The 18,584-nt window shown below is 39.8% G+C and overlaps 2 protein-coding genes across 10 annotated transcripts in view; one reads left to right on the top strand and one right to left on the bottom strand.

Annotated features, from left to right (window-relative positions):
* Positions 1-18,584, bottom strand: part of Pldn (biogenesis of lysosomal organelles complex 1 subunit pallidin) — a 110,666-nt gene that overhangs the window by 44,400 nt on the left and 47,682 nt on the right. The window lies entirely within an intron of this gene.
* Ctl2 (Choline transporter-like 2) overlaps positions 1-18,584 on the top strand; it is a 90,433-nt gene that overhangs the window by 28,933 nt on the left and 42,916 nt on the right. For 6 of the 9 annotated variants that reach the window (XM_071684650.1, XM_071684655.1, XM_071684657.1 and 3 more), the window contains exons 2-3: positions 15,424-15,546; positions 18,385-18,545. In XM_071684650.1, the coding sequence (XP_071540751.1) occupies positions 15,424-15,546; positions 18,385-18,545 (284 nt within the window). Of the gene's footprint in view, positions 1-3,298; positions 3,456-7,096; positions 7,518-15,423; positions 15,547-18,384; positions 18,546-18,584 lie in introns of those variants that run through there. The other 3 variants (XM_071684652.1, XM_071684654.1, XM_071684651.1) reach the window with 2 other exon arrangements.

Raw genomic sequence — 18,584 nt, 5'->3', positions numbered from 1 at the left:
CAGTCTTTTGCGATTTACAAAACGGTGATAATAATATAGTTTCACCTCAGTGAGCCTTATCAGTATTCTATTGGTAAAGAGGCAGGTTCCGTCTGATACTGCCATCCTAACTAGCTTTGCGTGGTAGTGTCTGCTAGTATGACTGGCTTATGACCACCTGCCTGCTTCTCCCGTGAGTCACCCACTCCAGTCAGGGCTTTCCCTACGATAAAAGTAATACCTCTGCTTAGTCACCTTCCTTCTATCTTACTAATTACCTGATAAGCTCATGAGAGCGCCCGTGTGTAAATACCTATTTGCACTGTACGGGCAGAAGTTCTACATTCGTGGTGCCCTATTTCTCTACAATTTAACTTCTTCAACTTAACGTATGCTATCCACATTCACAGTTTCAGATTCAGCTCATTCTATTCGTTCACTACTTTTATATCATAAAAATATTTAACTGCATTTTTCCATATAACAATTTCATGTTATGGCTCCTGGTTGTTCCATCCTTGCATCTTTAGAACTGTTCACTGCTGACATCATTGTGGTTAGGTCTTCTTTTACTCTTCTCTCGTCCATGGTAGACAAATTTAAGGTCTTTAACCTTACCCTGTAATTCAAGTGTATTACTTTTGGTCCTGATGTTGTTGCCTTTCTCTGGACTTTCGCTGTTAGATTTTTTTTTTTTTGTGATGCCGTTTGTGATCAAACTTGAGCACATTTTAGTTTTGGCCCAAAGTAGGAAGTAAACAGTTCCTGAGTTTGTTTTTTTACCATATACATGAATACTATTCTAATATTTACCAGAAGACAGTTCGCCTCCTTTGCTATTTTCTTAATATGGAACTTTGGCGATAGACACCTGTTACAGGTTCCTGTGACTTAGCTCATTTCCTTGTGAGATGATATTCATACCTCTCAATGTGCCCCATCCTCAGTACTTTGTATTCACTTAGGTTAATTATAATTAGCCATGTATAAGACTGACTTTTGGGGTCTAAGTTTACATGTTAGTTGATGTAAACCTCGTCATATGATATTACATTGATGAGCCAGATGCAGGTCGTGTAAGGGATGTGTTAATGACTCGGTTACAGGTCGTGTAGTGCTGTTGATAACGTAAGTTATTCCTAGATGAACGGTACCCTTGGTGTCGTAACACCCTGCCGAACAATTTCCCTTGATATGTTATCAGTGAGGACTCATGGAGGTCTTTTCCTGCCTTGCCCTCGCATTCGCTCCGTTTCTCAGCCCTACGACCCACACTATCCCGCACTGCCCCACCACACCACAGGAGGGGAAGTAACAGCTGCCTTACTGTTGTCTGTCCTGTGATGGCTCCTAAAGATTGTCAGGAGTCAAGGAGTTTCGTCTTCATAATGAATGAACGGAACACCATAGCAGTCTCGTTGATGAAATACATTTCTCTTAATCAGCTGTATTCTGTGAGAACACGTGAGGATGACGTATGTGTGAAGTAATCATCCGATGACTGGCAAGCGGAGGGCAGATATTAAGCTCGGAGTAATCACCATGTGTGGCGAATGTAAACTGTACTGTACTTCCTGTTATACAGGTGGTAATGCGTCCCGCTGGTGGCTGGCCGGAATGGGTCACTTGCTCTTGTTGACACAGGTGTCACACACCAGCTGAGATGTGTAGTAAATCCGGTGCCTCTGTGGTAGAGAAAGCTCATGTCGCCAGGGAACCCGAACTGCACAAACCCCCTTTCTTCTGCAGCCTCATATCGACCACAGAAGTGAGTATCAGTCCAAAAGATTCATAACATCCTTTTGTAGATGATACTAGAATAGGTATGAAACTCTCATCAATGGAAGACCATGAGAAATTGGCATACAGGCATCAAGTGTTACGCTGGGCCACCAAACACATGCTGTTCAGCGGAGAAAAGTTCCAACTCCCCGGTAAGGAGAGTGAAAACAAAATTAGATAACGGAACAAAACCAGAGAGCCACAGACCCCCACCCTATCGCGAACGAATAGTGTGGAAGACCTTACTCCTAAAGCGAACAAAAAGCCATGGTAGTTGCCTCTTCTAGAAAGATGGTAGGCTCCATGACGCCTTTAAAAGCACTAATACCCTCACGAATAGTGAAGCTGTGTTGTAACATCACATGGGCGGGCGAAACTGTAGAAGCGGAAAGCGTGAATAGATCTTTCATAGACCACATCCGCGCGGTAAAGGATCTGAACCACCGGAAAAGACTGAAATAACTAAGGTTGAGCTGCAATGGAGTGCAGAGGGGAGAGATGTACCATCATTTTTACTTGGAAATTCATGGAAGGTATGGTTTTCATCCCACATTCATTAACATAATTCCCAAATGGCTTGACAGACATGGAAGACTTTACGGTACTGCCACAAAAATCAGAAGATGCGATAAGCACAAGAGAAAAGCCTAAGACTATTTATTCATAACATTGCCCGCATCAGGACCATTACCATGTAAAGTGTATGGTAAGAGAAATTTCAGAGGGCCTTGAATGAGTATTTACGGTGTACCATAGTCACTGGCAGCTGTAGTGGTTACGTGGGTCTGCGGGTCCCGACCTCCAGCACCATGGTCAACCAATAACTTGGCTCAGTAGCTTGGGCTCAGCCGGAGCTCTGAAGGAAGAAGACCTCTATATTAAGCTTCGGGTAATATCCAGTACAAGAGTGATAACAGGAATGAAACAACAATGGCGTATGTGAAGACAGATTCGTATGCCCACTTTATTTACTGATTCTTGTAAACGTTGAGTGGTTTTATGATAGATCAGTTTTCTCACTCCTGACAGGATTAGCCTAAATGAGGCCTTGGGTAAGCCTTATCAGTGTGAAAGGTATGGGACAGTTGAGTGAGTGTTGCCTTTCACGCCGGGTGGGTGTGATCCAAGCTCCTGCTGCTGGACACCACCGTCCGAGCCGTAGGTCTCACGCTGTTGGTTTATTACGAGTGTATCCGATAATTTCTGACGTGATGCGCTGTTTCGCCAGATGCAAACGATCGTTCAGCGGGGTGTTGTATTAAGGTGTGAGGCTCCGATGCAAACCATATTCATCTGCGGGCGTCAGCGACGATACCCTTGTCCCGGCGTCGTTAGTTGACGCACTGGCTCTTGTGAAGCCTAGTTTTTACTATGGTATTTTACGGAACTGGAAATAGTGCGGCTGCTTGTTCCGGACCTGCTGCTCCAGGTCTTACCTGGGGTACTGTGTATTATGTGATAATTATCATATTTAAAGAGAGGTGTGGTGCACAAATGTTTGAATGTACTTTTTAGATATAATGGATTACATTTTCAGGACACAAATATTCGTGACTTGCTTGTGAAACAATACTGAATTGTGCTAAACCTAAACATTAAAAAAGTGTAGTGCGGAGGAGGAAGTGTATTACTCTGCAACAGAAGCCTTGGTGAAGGGAACGGAAACATGGGTCAGAGCGACGACAAGGAATATGGTAAGTACAAAGATCTTTACTTAATCTCAAATGCTTTAAGTTGAACGGAACGACCCTTGAGCCCTATAGTACGACCCCTGGGTACGATGGTACGACACTTGGGTATGACACCTTGGCCTTTGATATGTAAAGATCAGCTCAGAGGCAAAGCCATCATACCCTGAAATCATACCGTCTTGCTCAAGGAATTAAGTTCTTGGGTGTTGCAGACATGTCGATCGCCATTACAGAGGATATTAATTACGTGCCTTCAGAATGAATATCTTAAAAACATATATTGCAGAGGTCATACATTCTTTTAGCCATTCTTCATATACTGCAGAGTTCTGACATTCTTTTAGCCATCCTTCACCATGTATTGCACAGATCAAACATTCTTTCAGCCATTCTTCACATTCTTGGGGTCATCCTTCAACATATATAGTAGGGAAGATTAGACATTCTTTTAGCCATCTTTCAACATATAATGCACAGATCAGCCATTCTTTAGCCACCCTGCAAGAGGATTAATGTTGTGTATTCAGCATACAGACAGACAGACAGACAGAGCCCTGCACAAGCTGCTCTCACCAACACAGGATGTTTCAGAGGAAGGCACAAAAGAACGATAGCAAAAAGGATTTCTTTGTTGCTCCAGTACCATATTTCTACGTCGTGACAAACAGTTGCATCAACTTGAGAAACAGGGTTATATTTTGATGGAACCTCAACAAAACTTTTCAAAATTTCGTATGGAAAACGACGCTTTTTTATGTTTATTCTTTTGGCATCGTCACCTTTCATATATTTCGTTTTGAGGTGAGTAAGTTTCCTAGAGCGGTTAGTCACAGGTATATTTACATTACTATTTCATACATTTCATTATGTGGTCAGTGAGTTCCTAGAGCTGTTAGTAATTCAATAGTTCTTAGTTAAAGGGATCTTCAAATTACTAATGTTTCCCTGCACTTGTAGAGTACTTCCCTGCGCAGAGTAAGTGTTGTATCAGGTGGATCATTTTAGTTCTGTAATGCTGATACATCTGCAAGAGAAGGACTTCATTTCTCGAAAGAGGTGTGTGTGTGTGTGTGTGTGTGTGTGTGTGTGTAAGATACACATTATTCACAACAGAGGGTTTTTGAAACCTTGCGGTACTCGATCATAAGGGGTCTTGGGGTGAGAGAGAGATGAATCAGATTGAGCAAGAATGTCGGAATAAGAGAATGTGAAGAGTGCGACTGTATCTGTAGGATAGACCGGTCTGTTGTTGTCGGTTCGGAAAAGCTAAAGAAAATTAAATTGACGGAAGTTCGTAACTATGGTTAAGCCTCAAAGCTGCAGGAACCCCATGAAAGTGGTCCAGGTATCATATATATATATATATATATATATATATATATATATATATATATATATATATATATTTTTTTTTTTTAATTTTCCAAAAGAAGGAACAGAGGGGGCCAGGTGAGGATATTCCGAAAAAGGCCCAGTCCTCTTTTCTTAACGCTACCTCGCTAATGCGGGAAATGGCGAATAGTTTGAAAAAAAAAAAAAAAAGAAAAAAAAAAAAATATATATATATATATATATATATATATATATATATATATATATTGCACTTTTTATTCTATCTTACGCTCTAGATCAGGTTTCAAAGGGTCTTCTAGCTATGCGGAAGTTCGCTTCCAAGTGATCAAAGGTGCTATTGTCTCTCATACCCTTTGAAGAAGCAGCCTGAGAGGTGCGGTGAGTGTTGGGAGAGAAATGGAGGGAACTGGTGTTATGGGAGTCGGGCTGGGTTTGTGTGTACGACGCGGAGACAGGCATGATAACAAACCCTGCGGCGAGTACTCCGTGGTTGTGGACGGGAGGGACGGGGGACAGAGGGAGGGAGTGGAGAGATGGAGAAAAGTAGGGGGGAGCGAGGCATAATGAGCTCCTTCAGCACAGTACTTCTTTATGGGGTGTGTAAAGGCAAGCCTTGTTAGTGCGTCCGTGGCGCTTTGTGTTAAGTTAGGTCCACATCCTCCCTGGGTATTGCCTAAGATGGTTGTGTTTGGGTTAGTTTGCAGGCCAGTTATCTTAATGAGTGAAGATGATATAAGAATACATGCTGTTACCCATCACGGTATGTAGTTTGGAATCTGAACCAGCATAATGCTGGTCTACTTAACTGCTAACGACAAAGTAATTTTTTTTATACTCAGTTACTCGTCCTAAAGACTCGAGCAAGATTTTTTCTCAGATAAATGTTAATAAGCTCATATTACAAGGAAACGACTGTTACTGAGGTTATAGTAAATGTATACGAATGTTATGAACTCATATTACAAGGAAGTGGATGTTACCGAGCTCATAACAAATGAATGCGAATGTTACCGAGCTCATTTTACAAGGAAGAGGATGTTACTGAGCTCATAATAAATGGATGTTGCCGAACTCGTATTAAAAGGAAAACGGATTAATATACTAAATCTGTTATTTTATTATCGTCCAGGCATGGACAAAGGCCGATTAAAGGCTGTCTCCAACACCACAAGCACTGTTCTACCCCTGTGAAGAAATGAATGCAGAGCCTTATAATGCAGGGGAATTAGGAAACATTCTAATTACTTATTTGTATAGCACGAAGAGAGAATTCGACACTCGTAAGATCCCCATCTCAAACTTTATTATGAAATCACTTTTAAAACATTTGTAAACCACCGGCATTTACAGTTATTACTTGTTCTGATAAACTGACCCTATACCAACACTTCACGAGTTTTTTTAACAGCCTTTTTACCTAGCTCCTTGTTATGATCTGTGGTTCCCAAGTGAATGTATTTGTTTCCTATCGACGTCGTCAAAGTGATTTTTAAACCTGAAGGTGTGTGTGTGTGTGTGTGTGTGTGTGTGTGGGGGGGGGGGGGGGTACATGTACCTACGTCTCAAAACGATTTAATCCCATGCAAGCAAAATGTACGAGATGCTGGAGGATGAAATATTCTGATTCCAGTTTAACGTTTCTGAAACTCGTTGAAATACCCAGGGCAGTTTTCGTGCGCTACTAGATGTTATCCTTTACTCCGGTTTATGGGTATTTTGTGAGCGAACAGTTCTCCAGGTGTAGAAGTGTTGCCCGGCTACAGTCTTATATTTGGGCCAGGTGTTATGTGAATATGAGTGAATCTGGACAAAAGGATAGGATTACATGAAGATTCTACCCATTTCCCTAAACCTAACCCCAAGGTGATCGATCCAGTGTGTTTCACTATGATGTTTAAGTCCGCTGTCTTTGATTTGTGTTGGCGATGCCATCACGGGAATGTCTCGCATCACTCTCGACCAAATTTGAACCGTTGGTAAAAAGTAGGACCACGGTGGTCATTCGTAGGTTCATCTACATACAATTTGATGCGATACCTTGTAAAAAAAAAAAAAAATAATAAAAGGGGTGTATTCTTAATCATGAAGGCCTTAATCTCCAATAATCAGATGTATTGTATGACTTAATGCTTGATGTATGTAACAGAATAAATAAACGTTAGGTCCGTTTTATTTCATTTTCTAAGAACGGTTATGAATGCGTAACGCAGGTTTGTACACAAGGGCGGGTGGACTGGCCTTGACCACAACGAGACTTAATGCGCCCTGTTGCTGGTGGGTTTAGTCAGTTGCTCTGTGGCCGTTAGTGTTGGCTGTCAGTCGACGGAGCCAGTTCTCTGCCCAGTGGAACGCCTACTTTTTTTTTTTTTTTTTTACCTAATTACTGCTTTCGTTATTCATAGTTATCGTGCTTATTTTTAGTCTCCTGTTTAGAGCTGTGTTTAGTGAATAATATGAAAGTTATTTTATTACAGCGGGACATACGGACCCGCTTAGTAAACTACTAAAACCTTTAGCAGGATGTGACGTGCGGCCTTTCTCCTGTAGTGTTGTGACATGAACTCCCACCGTACTAGGAAATTTAATAATCATTTACTCAGTTTCAAGTTAACAAGCGTTACTGTCGACAGTGTTCACCGCTGCTAGTGCAAGTCTTTAAGATAAACATTATCTCCGCGAGGATGGGTAAGAAGCAGCAACAAAAAACGAAAGGTAGGTATTCAGTTGTGCAGTTTCAGAACTTCCTGCGCGGGTACTGAGCAGTCAGCTGTGTGGAAAATGTTCTGTGGGTCATTGTGGTACACTAAGTGTCACTGTCATTTATCTAGAAGTTATATAATCTTAGTTTCGGGTCTTATGACTTATGTGTCTTTGCTATTCCTATGGAATTAAATGTTATATGGTCACTATGAGAGGCAGACCTCAGGACTGTGCCAACCAATGAAATAACACCTACTTTAAGGCACCCGCGTACTGGACATGTTTCCAATTCTAGAATTCTCATAAGCTCTGTTTAGCAATGAGAACCACCAGTTATTATATATATATATATATATATATATATATATATATATATATATATATATATATATATATATATATATCTTTTCTTTCATACTATTCGCCATTTCTCGCGTGAGCGAGGTAGCGTTAAGAACAGAGGAATGGGCCTTTGAGTGAATATCCTCACCTGGCCCCCTTCTCTGTTCCTTCTTTTGGAAAAAAAAAAAAAAAGAGAGAGGAGGATTTCCAGCCACCCGCTCCCTCCCCTTTCAGTCGCCTTCTACGACACGCAAGGAATACGTTATAATTCAGTTATAAACTGTAACTCGACAAGAGAAATATCAATGAATCTTCTCTTATTAGATACACAAAGAATTGCAACGTGAGTGTTAGTGGTCTATACAAACTGGATAGCTTTGTCGTAGGCAAAATCCGTCTTGTCCACATCATAAAATTGTATGGCAAGTATGGTGACAGACCCGACCACCAACAACCGGAAACACTTGTGTACCAACGGCGTCTTAGCTCCGACTCTATTTTGTATATAAACTGACCGTTCTGAGTTTTCTTTCTTGTATCACCCCTGACGATGCAATCATTATGCGAAAGTGCCCTTGGGAACTTACCGTGTTTTATTTTCCTCGTTGTTAGCAAATTTATATATATATATATATATATATATATATATATATATATATATATATATATATATTACCTATTCTATAATCCTCCATGTCGTAAAAGGCGACTGATAGGAGCAGAAGCGGGGAAGGAAATCTTCCCTTTTATTACTTTCCAAATGAAGGAGCAGAAGAGCCAAATGAGGATTTTTTTTTTTATCCTCTACGACTGTCATCTATATTTTGGACGCTATCATGCTTAAGCGTAAAAGAGGGAATAACACACACACACACACACACACACATATATATATATATATATATATATAGAGAGAGATAGATAGATAGATAGATAGATAGATAGATTGATAGACAGAGAGAGAGAGAGGGAGAGAGAGTCCACGGGGAAAATGAAACTTAATGTGTTTCATTTTCCCCGTGGACTCAGGAATATACTTGATCACGCGCTATTGTGATCCTCTCTCTCTCTCTCTCTCTCTCTCTCTCTCTCTCTCTCTCTATATATATATATATATATATATATATATATATATATATATATATATATATACATATATATATTTATATATATAATTGAATACGACAGCATATATAGTTATTAATCTTTCTTATGCTGTCTTATTCAATTCCATGTGCATTAGAGAAAACTTGCTCCCGTCTTACACTTTATATATATATATATATATATATATATATATATATATATATATTATACAAACCTCCAACAGCCAGGATCGAACCCGGGACCCCAGTGTCACAGGCGGGAATGCTACCGCTAAATTATGTCCCTGACCCACAGCCTGGCGGTAGCATTCCGGCCTCTGGCACAGGGGTCACGGGTTCGATCCTGGCTGTTGGAGGTTTGTATGTTCTATGAAGGTGCGCGTTCATATGCACTTTATTCGTGTGTATAGATAGATATAATCGCTCGCCAAGGACAGAATGCGTCTCCTATGAAGTCTTCACACCCTCCGGTCACCTTGAACGGACAACTCCCACTGAATAAAACACTAACCATTCTTTGCATCACATACGACACATACATGACATTCACTTAGCACAAGAATATTAGCTAAAACAACACAAACTAAATACCCTTAGAACAACAATTTTGGGCAAGAATGAAAAGATAACACATTCTCTTCTCCATCACACCCGATCGCCGCATCCTACGTCAGCGACGTAGCGCCAGGAAAATGAAGAAAGGCCACATCCGCTCACATTCATACATGAGTTGTCATGTGGAATGCTCCGAAACCACAACTCTCTATCCACATCCAGACCTCACAGATACTTTCCATGGTTTAACCCGGGCGATTCACATGCCCAGGTTCAGTCCACTGAGAGCACATGGCATTCACTTAGCACAAGAACATCAACTAAAACAACACAAACTAAATACCCTTAGAACCACAGTTTTGGGCAAGAAAAATAGGTAACATACATTCTCTTCTCAATTACACCGATCGCCGCAACCTGCGTCAGCGAAGTAGCGCCAGGAAAATGAAGAAAGGCCACATCCGCTCATATTCATACACGAGTATCCATGTGGAATGCTCCGAAATCACAGCTCTATCCACATCCAGACCCTACAGACACTTTCCATGGTTTAACCCAGGCGATTCACATGCCCAGGTTCAATATACTGACAGCACACTGACCCCAGTATACCACATCGTTCCAATTCAATCTGTTATGTGCATACCTTTCACCCTCCTGCATGTTCAGGCCCCGATCGTTCAAAATCTTTTTCTCTCCATCCTTCCATCTCCAATTTGGTCTCCCGGTTCTCCTTGTTCTCTTCACTTCTGACACACATATCCTCTTTGCCGTTAACCTTTCCTTGCTCATTCTCTCCATATGTCTAAACCTTTTCAACGCACCCTCCTCTGCTTTCTCAACCACTTCAATGTCACACATCTCCCTAACCCTTTCATTACTTACTCGATCAAACCACATACTGTCCTCAAACATTTCACCTCCAAGACATCCACCCTCTTCCTCACAACCGTATCTATAGCCCAAGGCTCGCAACCACATAATATTGTTAGAACTACTATTCTTTCAAACATACCCATTTTTGCCCTCCGAGATAACATTCTCTTTCGACACATTCTTCATCGTGCCCAGAACCTTTGCCCTTTCCTCTGTCCTATGACTCACTTCCGCCTCCATGGTATAAATAGGTCAACCCACGTACACAGTACTTTACCCTTAATATAATGTACCTTGACTACATGAGTTATTTATTACGAAGCAGGGGAACCCAACATAAGCATTCAGGAACTTTGGGAATGCGATAATTTCTCAGTTCAGCGATTTATGGCCTCCCTGTTTCTCAGACAGGTTCGCATTGAACTGTTTTGTCATGGGATTATTAAAGCGCAATTGATCTATAAAAACGTACCAAAATTAAAAGGTAGATATAGAATTAAGTGTAATAAAGCTAAGGCTGATATTGATGAACAGGACAGGAATGAACAAGCCTTGTTCAATGTTGGGAAATGAATTTTTCCCTAACCAATCCCTCTGATAATGTGGGACACTCGTATTTGTTTGAATCTCATTTGAGATAACAAAACCTTGTGTAACACTGTCAAGTTTCAATATAACTTATCTCGTTCGTATCATGATAGTTTCCTGTGTCGTGGCTTAGTTTTGTTGTATATAGTACAGAGCCCCACAACAAAAATCACTCCCATGGAAAAAACAAAGATCAGCATTTGTTATAAACCATGTGAATTTTCTGTGACTTTTTATTGGCAGACTCATGAATCAAGGCACTGTAGTCTCAACTTTGGAGGCTGTCAGAATAATTTTCTTATGACATGCTTGAGTTTCGGTAAGTAACCAACATGGACTCGGGTTATACAAAAGCACTTGCAATGCCTTTGCCTATGGCCTGTACAGGTTAAATGAGAGAGAGAGAGAGAGAGAGAGAGAGAGAGAGAGAGAGAGAGAGAGAGAGAGAGAGAGAGAGAGAGAGAGAGAGAGAGATTCACTGGATTGCACCTACTCGACGTTGCAATGCGAGTGAAAAGTCACCTTTGACGTACTTGTATCATTTGGGAGTAAAACCTTGGGCCTTGGGCTGCAGGTGCCTTTAGAAATGAAATGAGGTAATTATTATTTACATTATAAACAGATCAACTGTCCGAAAAAAAAGCGACATCTGAATAGGACTCCCAGTTTCTTAGAGGTAAACATAACTGTTTCCATAATGAGGGGTTTCCAAGATAGATTGGATGTTATAGCAACACCAAGTATGCTTACTGAGTAGAGGTGGAATTAGAGAACTGTTAATGGAAAGAAGAAAGTTGTGGAGAATTTTCGAAAGAGATGGTTAGAAACTGGGTTTTGGAGGCAATGAACTTGACCAGATTTTGTCTACCCCACTGAGATTTCTGTCCAAGTTTAATGAGGAAGTTGTGTCAAGACAAAATGCAGATCGAGTGAAGATGGAGCAGAATTGAAGGATGTGGAGGGATACGGTGTTAAGTCATCAGCATAAAAGTGCATTTGGTTATTTGTGGAAGAAAGAAAATAGGGAATCTATAAGAGGGGAACTTAGAGATGAGACCCTGATGCTACACCCTGTCAGAAGCTTTGGATGTGTCAAGGGCAACTACATAGCATTCCTCAAAAACTTTCAGGGATGATGACCAGACATTGGTATGATAGGAAAGAATATCACCATTGGCTCTCATCTCATAGGTGATCAGAGAGAATACTATGAGATTCAAGATGTCTAAGGATATGGAAGTTGGGGAGAAATTCAAAGACTTTGGAAATGGTAGATATCATAGCAGTAGGATGACAGTTAGGGGTTTAGAACGGCCACCCTTCCTGAAGGATTTGTAGTGTCATTTTTGGATCATAGGTGATCAGAGAGAATACTATGAGATTCAAGATGTCTAAGGATATGGAAGTTGGGGAGAAATTCAAAGACTTTGGAAATGGTAGATATCATAGCAGTAGGATGACAATTAGGGGTTTAGAACGGCCACCCTTCCTGAAGGATTTGTAGTGTCATTTTTGGATCTGGAGAAAGTATATGACAGGCAGATAGGGATGCTCTGTAGTAGGTGCTACGGATATATGGTGTTGTTTGAAAGCTATTAAAAGCAGTTAGGAGGTTTTATCAAGAGAGTAAAGTGTGCATGAGAGTAGGAAGAAAGGAATGTGATTGGTTAAAGGTGAAGGGGGTCAGCAGGGAGGGGTGTGTGATATTACCATGTCTGTTTAATTTGTTTATGATGGGGTGGCGATGGAGGTAAATGCAATGGTTTTGGGAAAGGAACAGGTATGCATTCTGTTATTTACTGATGATATGAAACTGGTGGCAGATGTAAGTGAGAAACTGCAGAAACTGATGTCTTAAGTTTAGGAGAGTGTGAAAGAGGAAAGTTGAGTATAAATGCCAATAAAATCATGGCTTAGGATTAGCATGAAAAAACAGGTTATTTAGAATGTGAGTTTGACTGGAGAGAACTTAAGAGCAAGCAGAGTAAATGTTTTAGATACATGGGAGCAGATATAGCAGCAAATGGAACAATGGAAGTTGAAATGAACCACAGGGAAGGAAAAGGAGCAAAAGTCTTGAGTGCACTGAGAAATACGTGGAAATATAGGTCACTGTCTTTAAGGACAGAGTCGAAGCTGTATGGATGCAAGACTTGGGCCTAAAAACAAAAATGTAATGGATGTAGTGAATGTGTCAGGAATGAGAACAATATGTGGTATGAGAAGGACTGATCAAATGAGTAATAACAGGTTAAGAGAGATGTGTGGTAGTAAGAGGAGTATATAAGAGAAAGCTGAAGAGGCTATACTTAGATGGTTTGAACAAATGGAGAGGATGAGTGAGGAAAGGATGACTAAGAGGATACAGTATGTATATCAGAATTGTGGGTACAAGGAAAAGAGGGAAACCAAGGAGGACGTGGAAGGATGGAGTGAAAGATGCATTGATGGCTTGGGGAATGAACATGCAGGAGGGTACAAGGCATGCAAAGGATAGACTGAATTGAAGTGATATGGTTTATAAATGATGACATGCTGTCAGTTAACTGAGCCAGAGCATATGAAGCAGTAGGGGAAACCATGGAAAGGTCTTTTGGACTTGGTTGCAGATAGAAAGCTATTGCTATGGTTTTTTGCATTATACATGGTAGATAGAGAGTGGATGTGATTGAATGAGGTCACTTCTTCATTCATTCCTAGTGGTACCACTCTAATCTATCATCCCACCCCAGGAACTCCTTTCTTCTGCAGGGTCCCTGCAGTGCTCAGGAAGTCTGCCAGGTCCACTGGATTGGACCATAGATCATAAAGTGTGGTGATGTGTGTCTGTCTTACATGGGGCAAGTTCAGGACAGTCGAGCAGTAATTGTTCAGTTTCTTCATTGTGGAAGTTATATCAAGAGCATGAAGACTTGAGATATGTGAATGGATATCTGTAGTGCTGTAGGGACAGATCATGTCCAGATAACAGATGAAAAAGTGTACTTTGTTCATGGTTTCAAATGGTTGTATGACTGGTGGGGTTCTGTTTAAGACCGAGCAGGGAGGGTGGCTGTTTTGTGCTTGTCGGATCATGTTGGTGTGCACAAATTTCGTTAAAGATGTGTTTGTTTGTTGGGCGGGGGAGTCTGTGAGTATAGGTTGCTTGGAGGGAAAGGGAGTCTGTGAGTATAGGCTGCTCAAGTGTAGAGGAGGGATGAGTTTTCTATTTGCACTTGCGGTGGTGGTTCATATGGACTAGTTTGGGCCAACTGCAATTAAGGCTCTTACAGATATCTTCAGCCACTCCTGGATACACAACACATTCTTGAACATCTGGAAATGCCAACATAGCACCAATCTTAAACCTCTCCAAACCACTTCAGAAGCTTACTCAGAACAGAATTTCTCTATTTTCACAGAGGGCTTCAGTCACCCTTTTAACCCCTCACATGCCTCACTTCCATGGTGGGCAAATTTAAGGTTTCTAGCCTTTCCCTGTAACTCAGTTCTCTTAATTTTTGTATCATCTATGCTGCCCTCCTCTGGACCTTCTCTCTTAGCTCTTTTGTGCTGCTTTAGGTGCAGTGAGCAAACTTAAGAAGCATATTCAGTTTCTGGCCTATGTAGGATGTGAACAGCTTTCTGGATATTTCCTTATCTACATACTTGAAAGCTATTGCTTATGACCTTTATGGTGAAGGGAGTAAATATTGTATGTCATTTGTAATACCCAGTATAATTGGAGTTCTGCAGAGTGGAAGTGGCTAACCATTCAGGATTTTGAAAGGTTGCAGGTTGAATTTGTGTTTGTCCAGAATTAGTTAGCGATGATTTTTTTTGTGGTGTTGCAGACTTTTTGTTTCAGATGAGCCTATGCTTCTTTTTGTGAGTTGCAATGTTGCATGTTTGTTATTGGTTGATTAGTGGCAAAGTGTTGTGATATGATTTGTCATGTCATCTGCTTATAAGAGGACTTTCACAGTGTGGCTTAGGAGGGGTGCTCATAGGGTTTGTAGGAAGAGGTTGAAGAAGGTTGGATAAAGAACTGATCCTTGGGGGACTCCAAAGTAGAGCTTGAGGTTTTTGGAGGTGAAGCCTTTGTGACTAAGTAGTTGCCAGTGTTATGAAATTGGTAAGCCACTTTTCATCAGGTGTCAAGTACCTTTTCTGTGAAGATGTGTCCGGGAACAGTGTATCAAATGTTTTGTTGATATATATTATTGGCATTGTTATCAAATAACCCCAGGCCCCCTTCTCTAGGGTTCTTGTTGCAGGGAAAGGATGGACTTCTTTGGAGAGCGAAGTTCTTCCACAGGATTGTAACCATGCCTAAGTGACTTAATTTTTGATGTAACTACAAGCAGGTGGAATTTCAATGCTGCTGTCACCAGTATATATAGCCTCATAATATATATGCATATTTAAGTTGAACAAAACAGTTCTTTATGTGATATTCTCTTCTTTCACAGGAGAGGCGCTCCAATTCGATCCTGATTTCACTGGACCCCTGAAGAATAGATCATGTACAGACATACTGTGCTTGCTGCTGTTTCTGGTTTTCCTGATAGGATGGGGAGTGGTGGCAGGATTTGGTAAGTTTGTGCTTTTAAAGATTATTATCAGAAATGCATGTAAAGCGTTCTATCTACATGTCTGTATCAAATGTTCGTCATTCAGAATAAAATAGTTCAGCATAAGTAGAACTTGACTGAGATAAACACACTTTTTCTTGCTTTCTTGCTACCCTTGGAAAACTTTGCCTCATGAATCCAGTCCGAATTTTTTCCAGATTTAGCATGCATATGCATTATTATTCAAAACAAACCCACATACAGAATTAGGTGGCAGTGACATTCCAAGATATGTTACCATGCTAAGTTTGTGTATTTTTATATCATAAACAGTTTGCTAAGAAAAAAATTGTATGTCTGTAACAAGATGCAAGAACAACAGGGTACTGATTAAGGGCACTTGTAACAGCTTGCAAAGCCGGTCATGTGACCACATTCATTGTCATTTGGCAGTCAAGTGGCAGCATTCATTGGGTGATGTCTGTTGTTGTTTTGTAAGAAGCACCAAGGACCAGTGTAAAGGGAGAGCTACAGGGTTCAGCCTTGAGACCATTTCTTTTTATGATATATACTGATGTCAGGGATTAGTATCAAAATATGTAAACAACTCTAAACTTGTAAGAAAAGCTACTGCAGAAAATTAATCTCTCTTCTTTAAGCTAACTTAAACTAATTGATTGAGGTTATCACTGTCAAGTAAACTTAAAAAATAATAAATGAAAAGTTGTATACATAGGTACAAAGTCTTGAGCCAGATATTGTACGTGGGGAGGCAAAGAAAAGGTGTGACAGTTTCTGATAACCAAAACATTTAAATAGTGTGTAGAACCAGTGAAAATGGCTGACAGGATTTTAGGCTTCATAGGCAGGGCATTCAGATTAATTTGTGAGAAAACAATTTCCACTCAGCAATTTACTGGTGTGTCCCCCAACCTTCAATATTTTGTGCAGTTTTGGGTGCTCTGTATGAAGAATTACACAATAGAGTTACATGGTGGGATGATTCCTGGGTTAAGAAAAAATCATATGAGAAAAGGCGAGATGACCGTATTTCATTTAATTTATCTAGAGATTAAATCATGATATGATACAGATATTCTAAATCAGTAAAGGCCTCAGCAATTTCAATAAAACTACTTGTTCTAAACCAGATTAATTTTTCTCTTAATAATGGATCCAGACTTATAGATATGTAATATACTTTGAATAAGGCGAAGTTATTTTTCTCATAGACTTAGAATATGGAATTACTTACTAACAAGAATAGCCAAAAGCATTATCAGAATTATGTTTAGAAATAAACAATAGACGCTTCATTTTAAGTCCATGACTGAAGTTTAGCTTCATAGTTTAAAAAGGTAGTTCTCTTAAATTAACTACTTAATTTTGTCATTTCTTTACATTAAGCTGTGTTTCTGGTCTCATTTCATACCAAAAACACTGAGAGGATCCACTGGTCTGTTGTTTATTCTGCTATAATTAAAGGATTAAAATCCATAGAATTCTTTAATTGGAAGTTAGTAATGTTTCAAGTAGACCATACAGTAAATTCAGGAAATACAGGAAAAATGCAGGAAATTCTGCAAAACCGCTTCAATTATTAGTCAGGGAATTTGAAAGGATATGTAATACAGAGAGCTTAAATGTAGTGTAAATGAAGCTTTCCAATTGTTTTCATGAGAAAAAAGGTGGATATATCCCAGGATATAAATGTTGCCTGTTACATTTAGCAAGGTAATTGGAATTGAGGAATTAATTGTAAAGAGTTTTGAAAAATATGCTAATTGCTCAAATATGAAAGAGAGAGTAGTTTAAAGAGATATGGGCCACCAGATATGCTGAATGTTGCTTAAAGTTGTCCTACAGTTTCTTGTGTTAAAGCAAGCTTGATATTGTTCATGAACCACCAAATGTTTTGAGGTTTAAGTTGTGCATGAACCTTTTAATGTGTTAAGGTTTGCTTGAAGCTGTATATAAGCCAAAAGATGTGCTGAGATTTACTTGAAAGGTGTACATTGAAAGGTGTATATGAGCCATCAGACATATTAAGGTTATTGTTGTTGTATCTGAGCCAAGTAAATTGTTCAGGTTTGCTTGAATTGCATGAGTCCTTAGATTTGTTGGGAATTGCTTGAAATTGTGTATAAGCCAGTAAAGATGATGAGTTATACTTCAGTTGTTCATGAGTGATTTGATATGCTTGCAATTATGCAGCTATTCATAGTTGTGCTTGAGAAAATGGATATGTTAAGACAATTATGAGTAGAGTTCTTACCTATGTGACAGATTTTCAGAGGTAAAATTGTAGTTTTGAGGGAGTGGTTCATTGAGAAGAAGGTATAATGATGTGGTTTGGACATAAGTGGGCAATGTCTGGAAAATGAACAAGTGTGTGTATCAAAACCAAAGGTACTGGGAAATAGCAGTGATAAAGCTGAAAGGAGAGAATGAGGACTTGAGTGAGGATTGACCGTTATATTTCTTTCCCTTGAACAGCTAAGTTGTGGAATTCTCTTTCCCCTTTTGTCCTTCATTCTTCTTCTGAGCCTTCTCCCATTTGGAGTCAGGCCCATAAATACCTGTGCCCTAATTCATTTTGGTATTTTCACTTACTATTTTTCTTTCAACTGAGATGGCCTTTGCCTGTACCATGTTTGTCAATACAAGTAAAAAAGTGAATAAAAGAAGCATTAACTGGGGGGAGTTTGTACAAATAGTGATAGTAATCTTTTCAAAAATTTTCCCATTGAATATTGTTTAATCTATTGTGAAATTAGAATGAGTTCATTACAAGACTAATATAAATTACAGTCCACATTTTTTAGTGGGAATATATCATAAGTTTGCTTTTACCAACAGCGGTAGTGAATGGAGATCCACAGCGTCTCCTGTACCCAACTGACAGCATGGGTCGAGTATGTGGAAAAGAAGAATTTCTAAACAAGTCATTCCTTCTCTTTTTTGACCTGACTAGATGTGCCACCCCCAAAGTTATTGCTACAGGCTGCCCCACACCACAAGTAAGATGTGCTATATCATATTTCATTAGAATTTATTTT

The sequence above is a fragment of the Panulirus ornatus genome, chromosome 38 (genome assembly GCF_036320965.1).
Source record: "Panulirus ornatus isolate Po-2019 chromosome 38, ASM3632096v1, whole genome shotgun sequence".
Classification (NCBI taxonomy): Eukaryota; Metazoa; Arthropoda; class Malacostraca; order Decapoda; family Palinuridae; genus Panulirus; species Panulirus ornatus.
The sequence above is the reverse complement of the archived record's forward strand: the minus strand, read 5'-3'. Positions and strand labels throughout refer to the sequence as shown.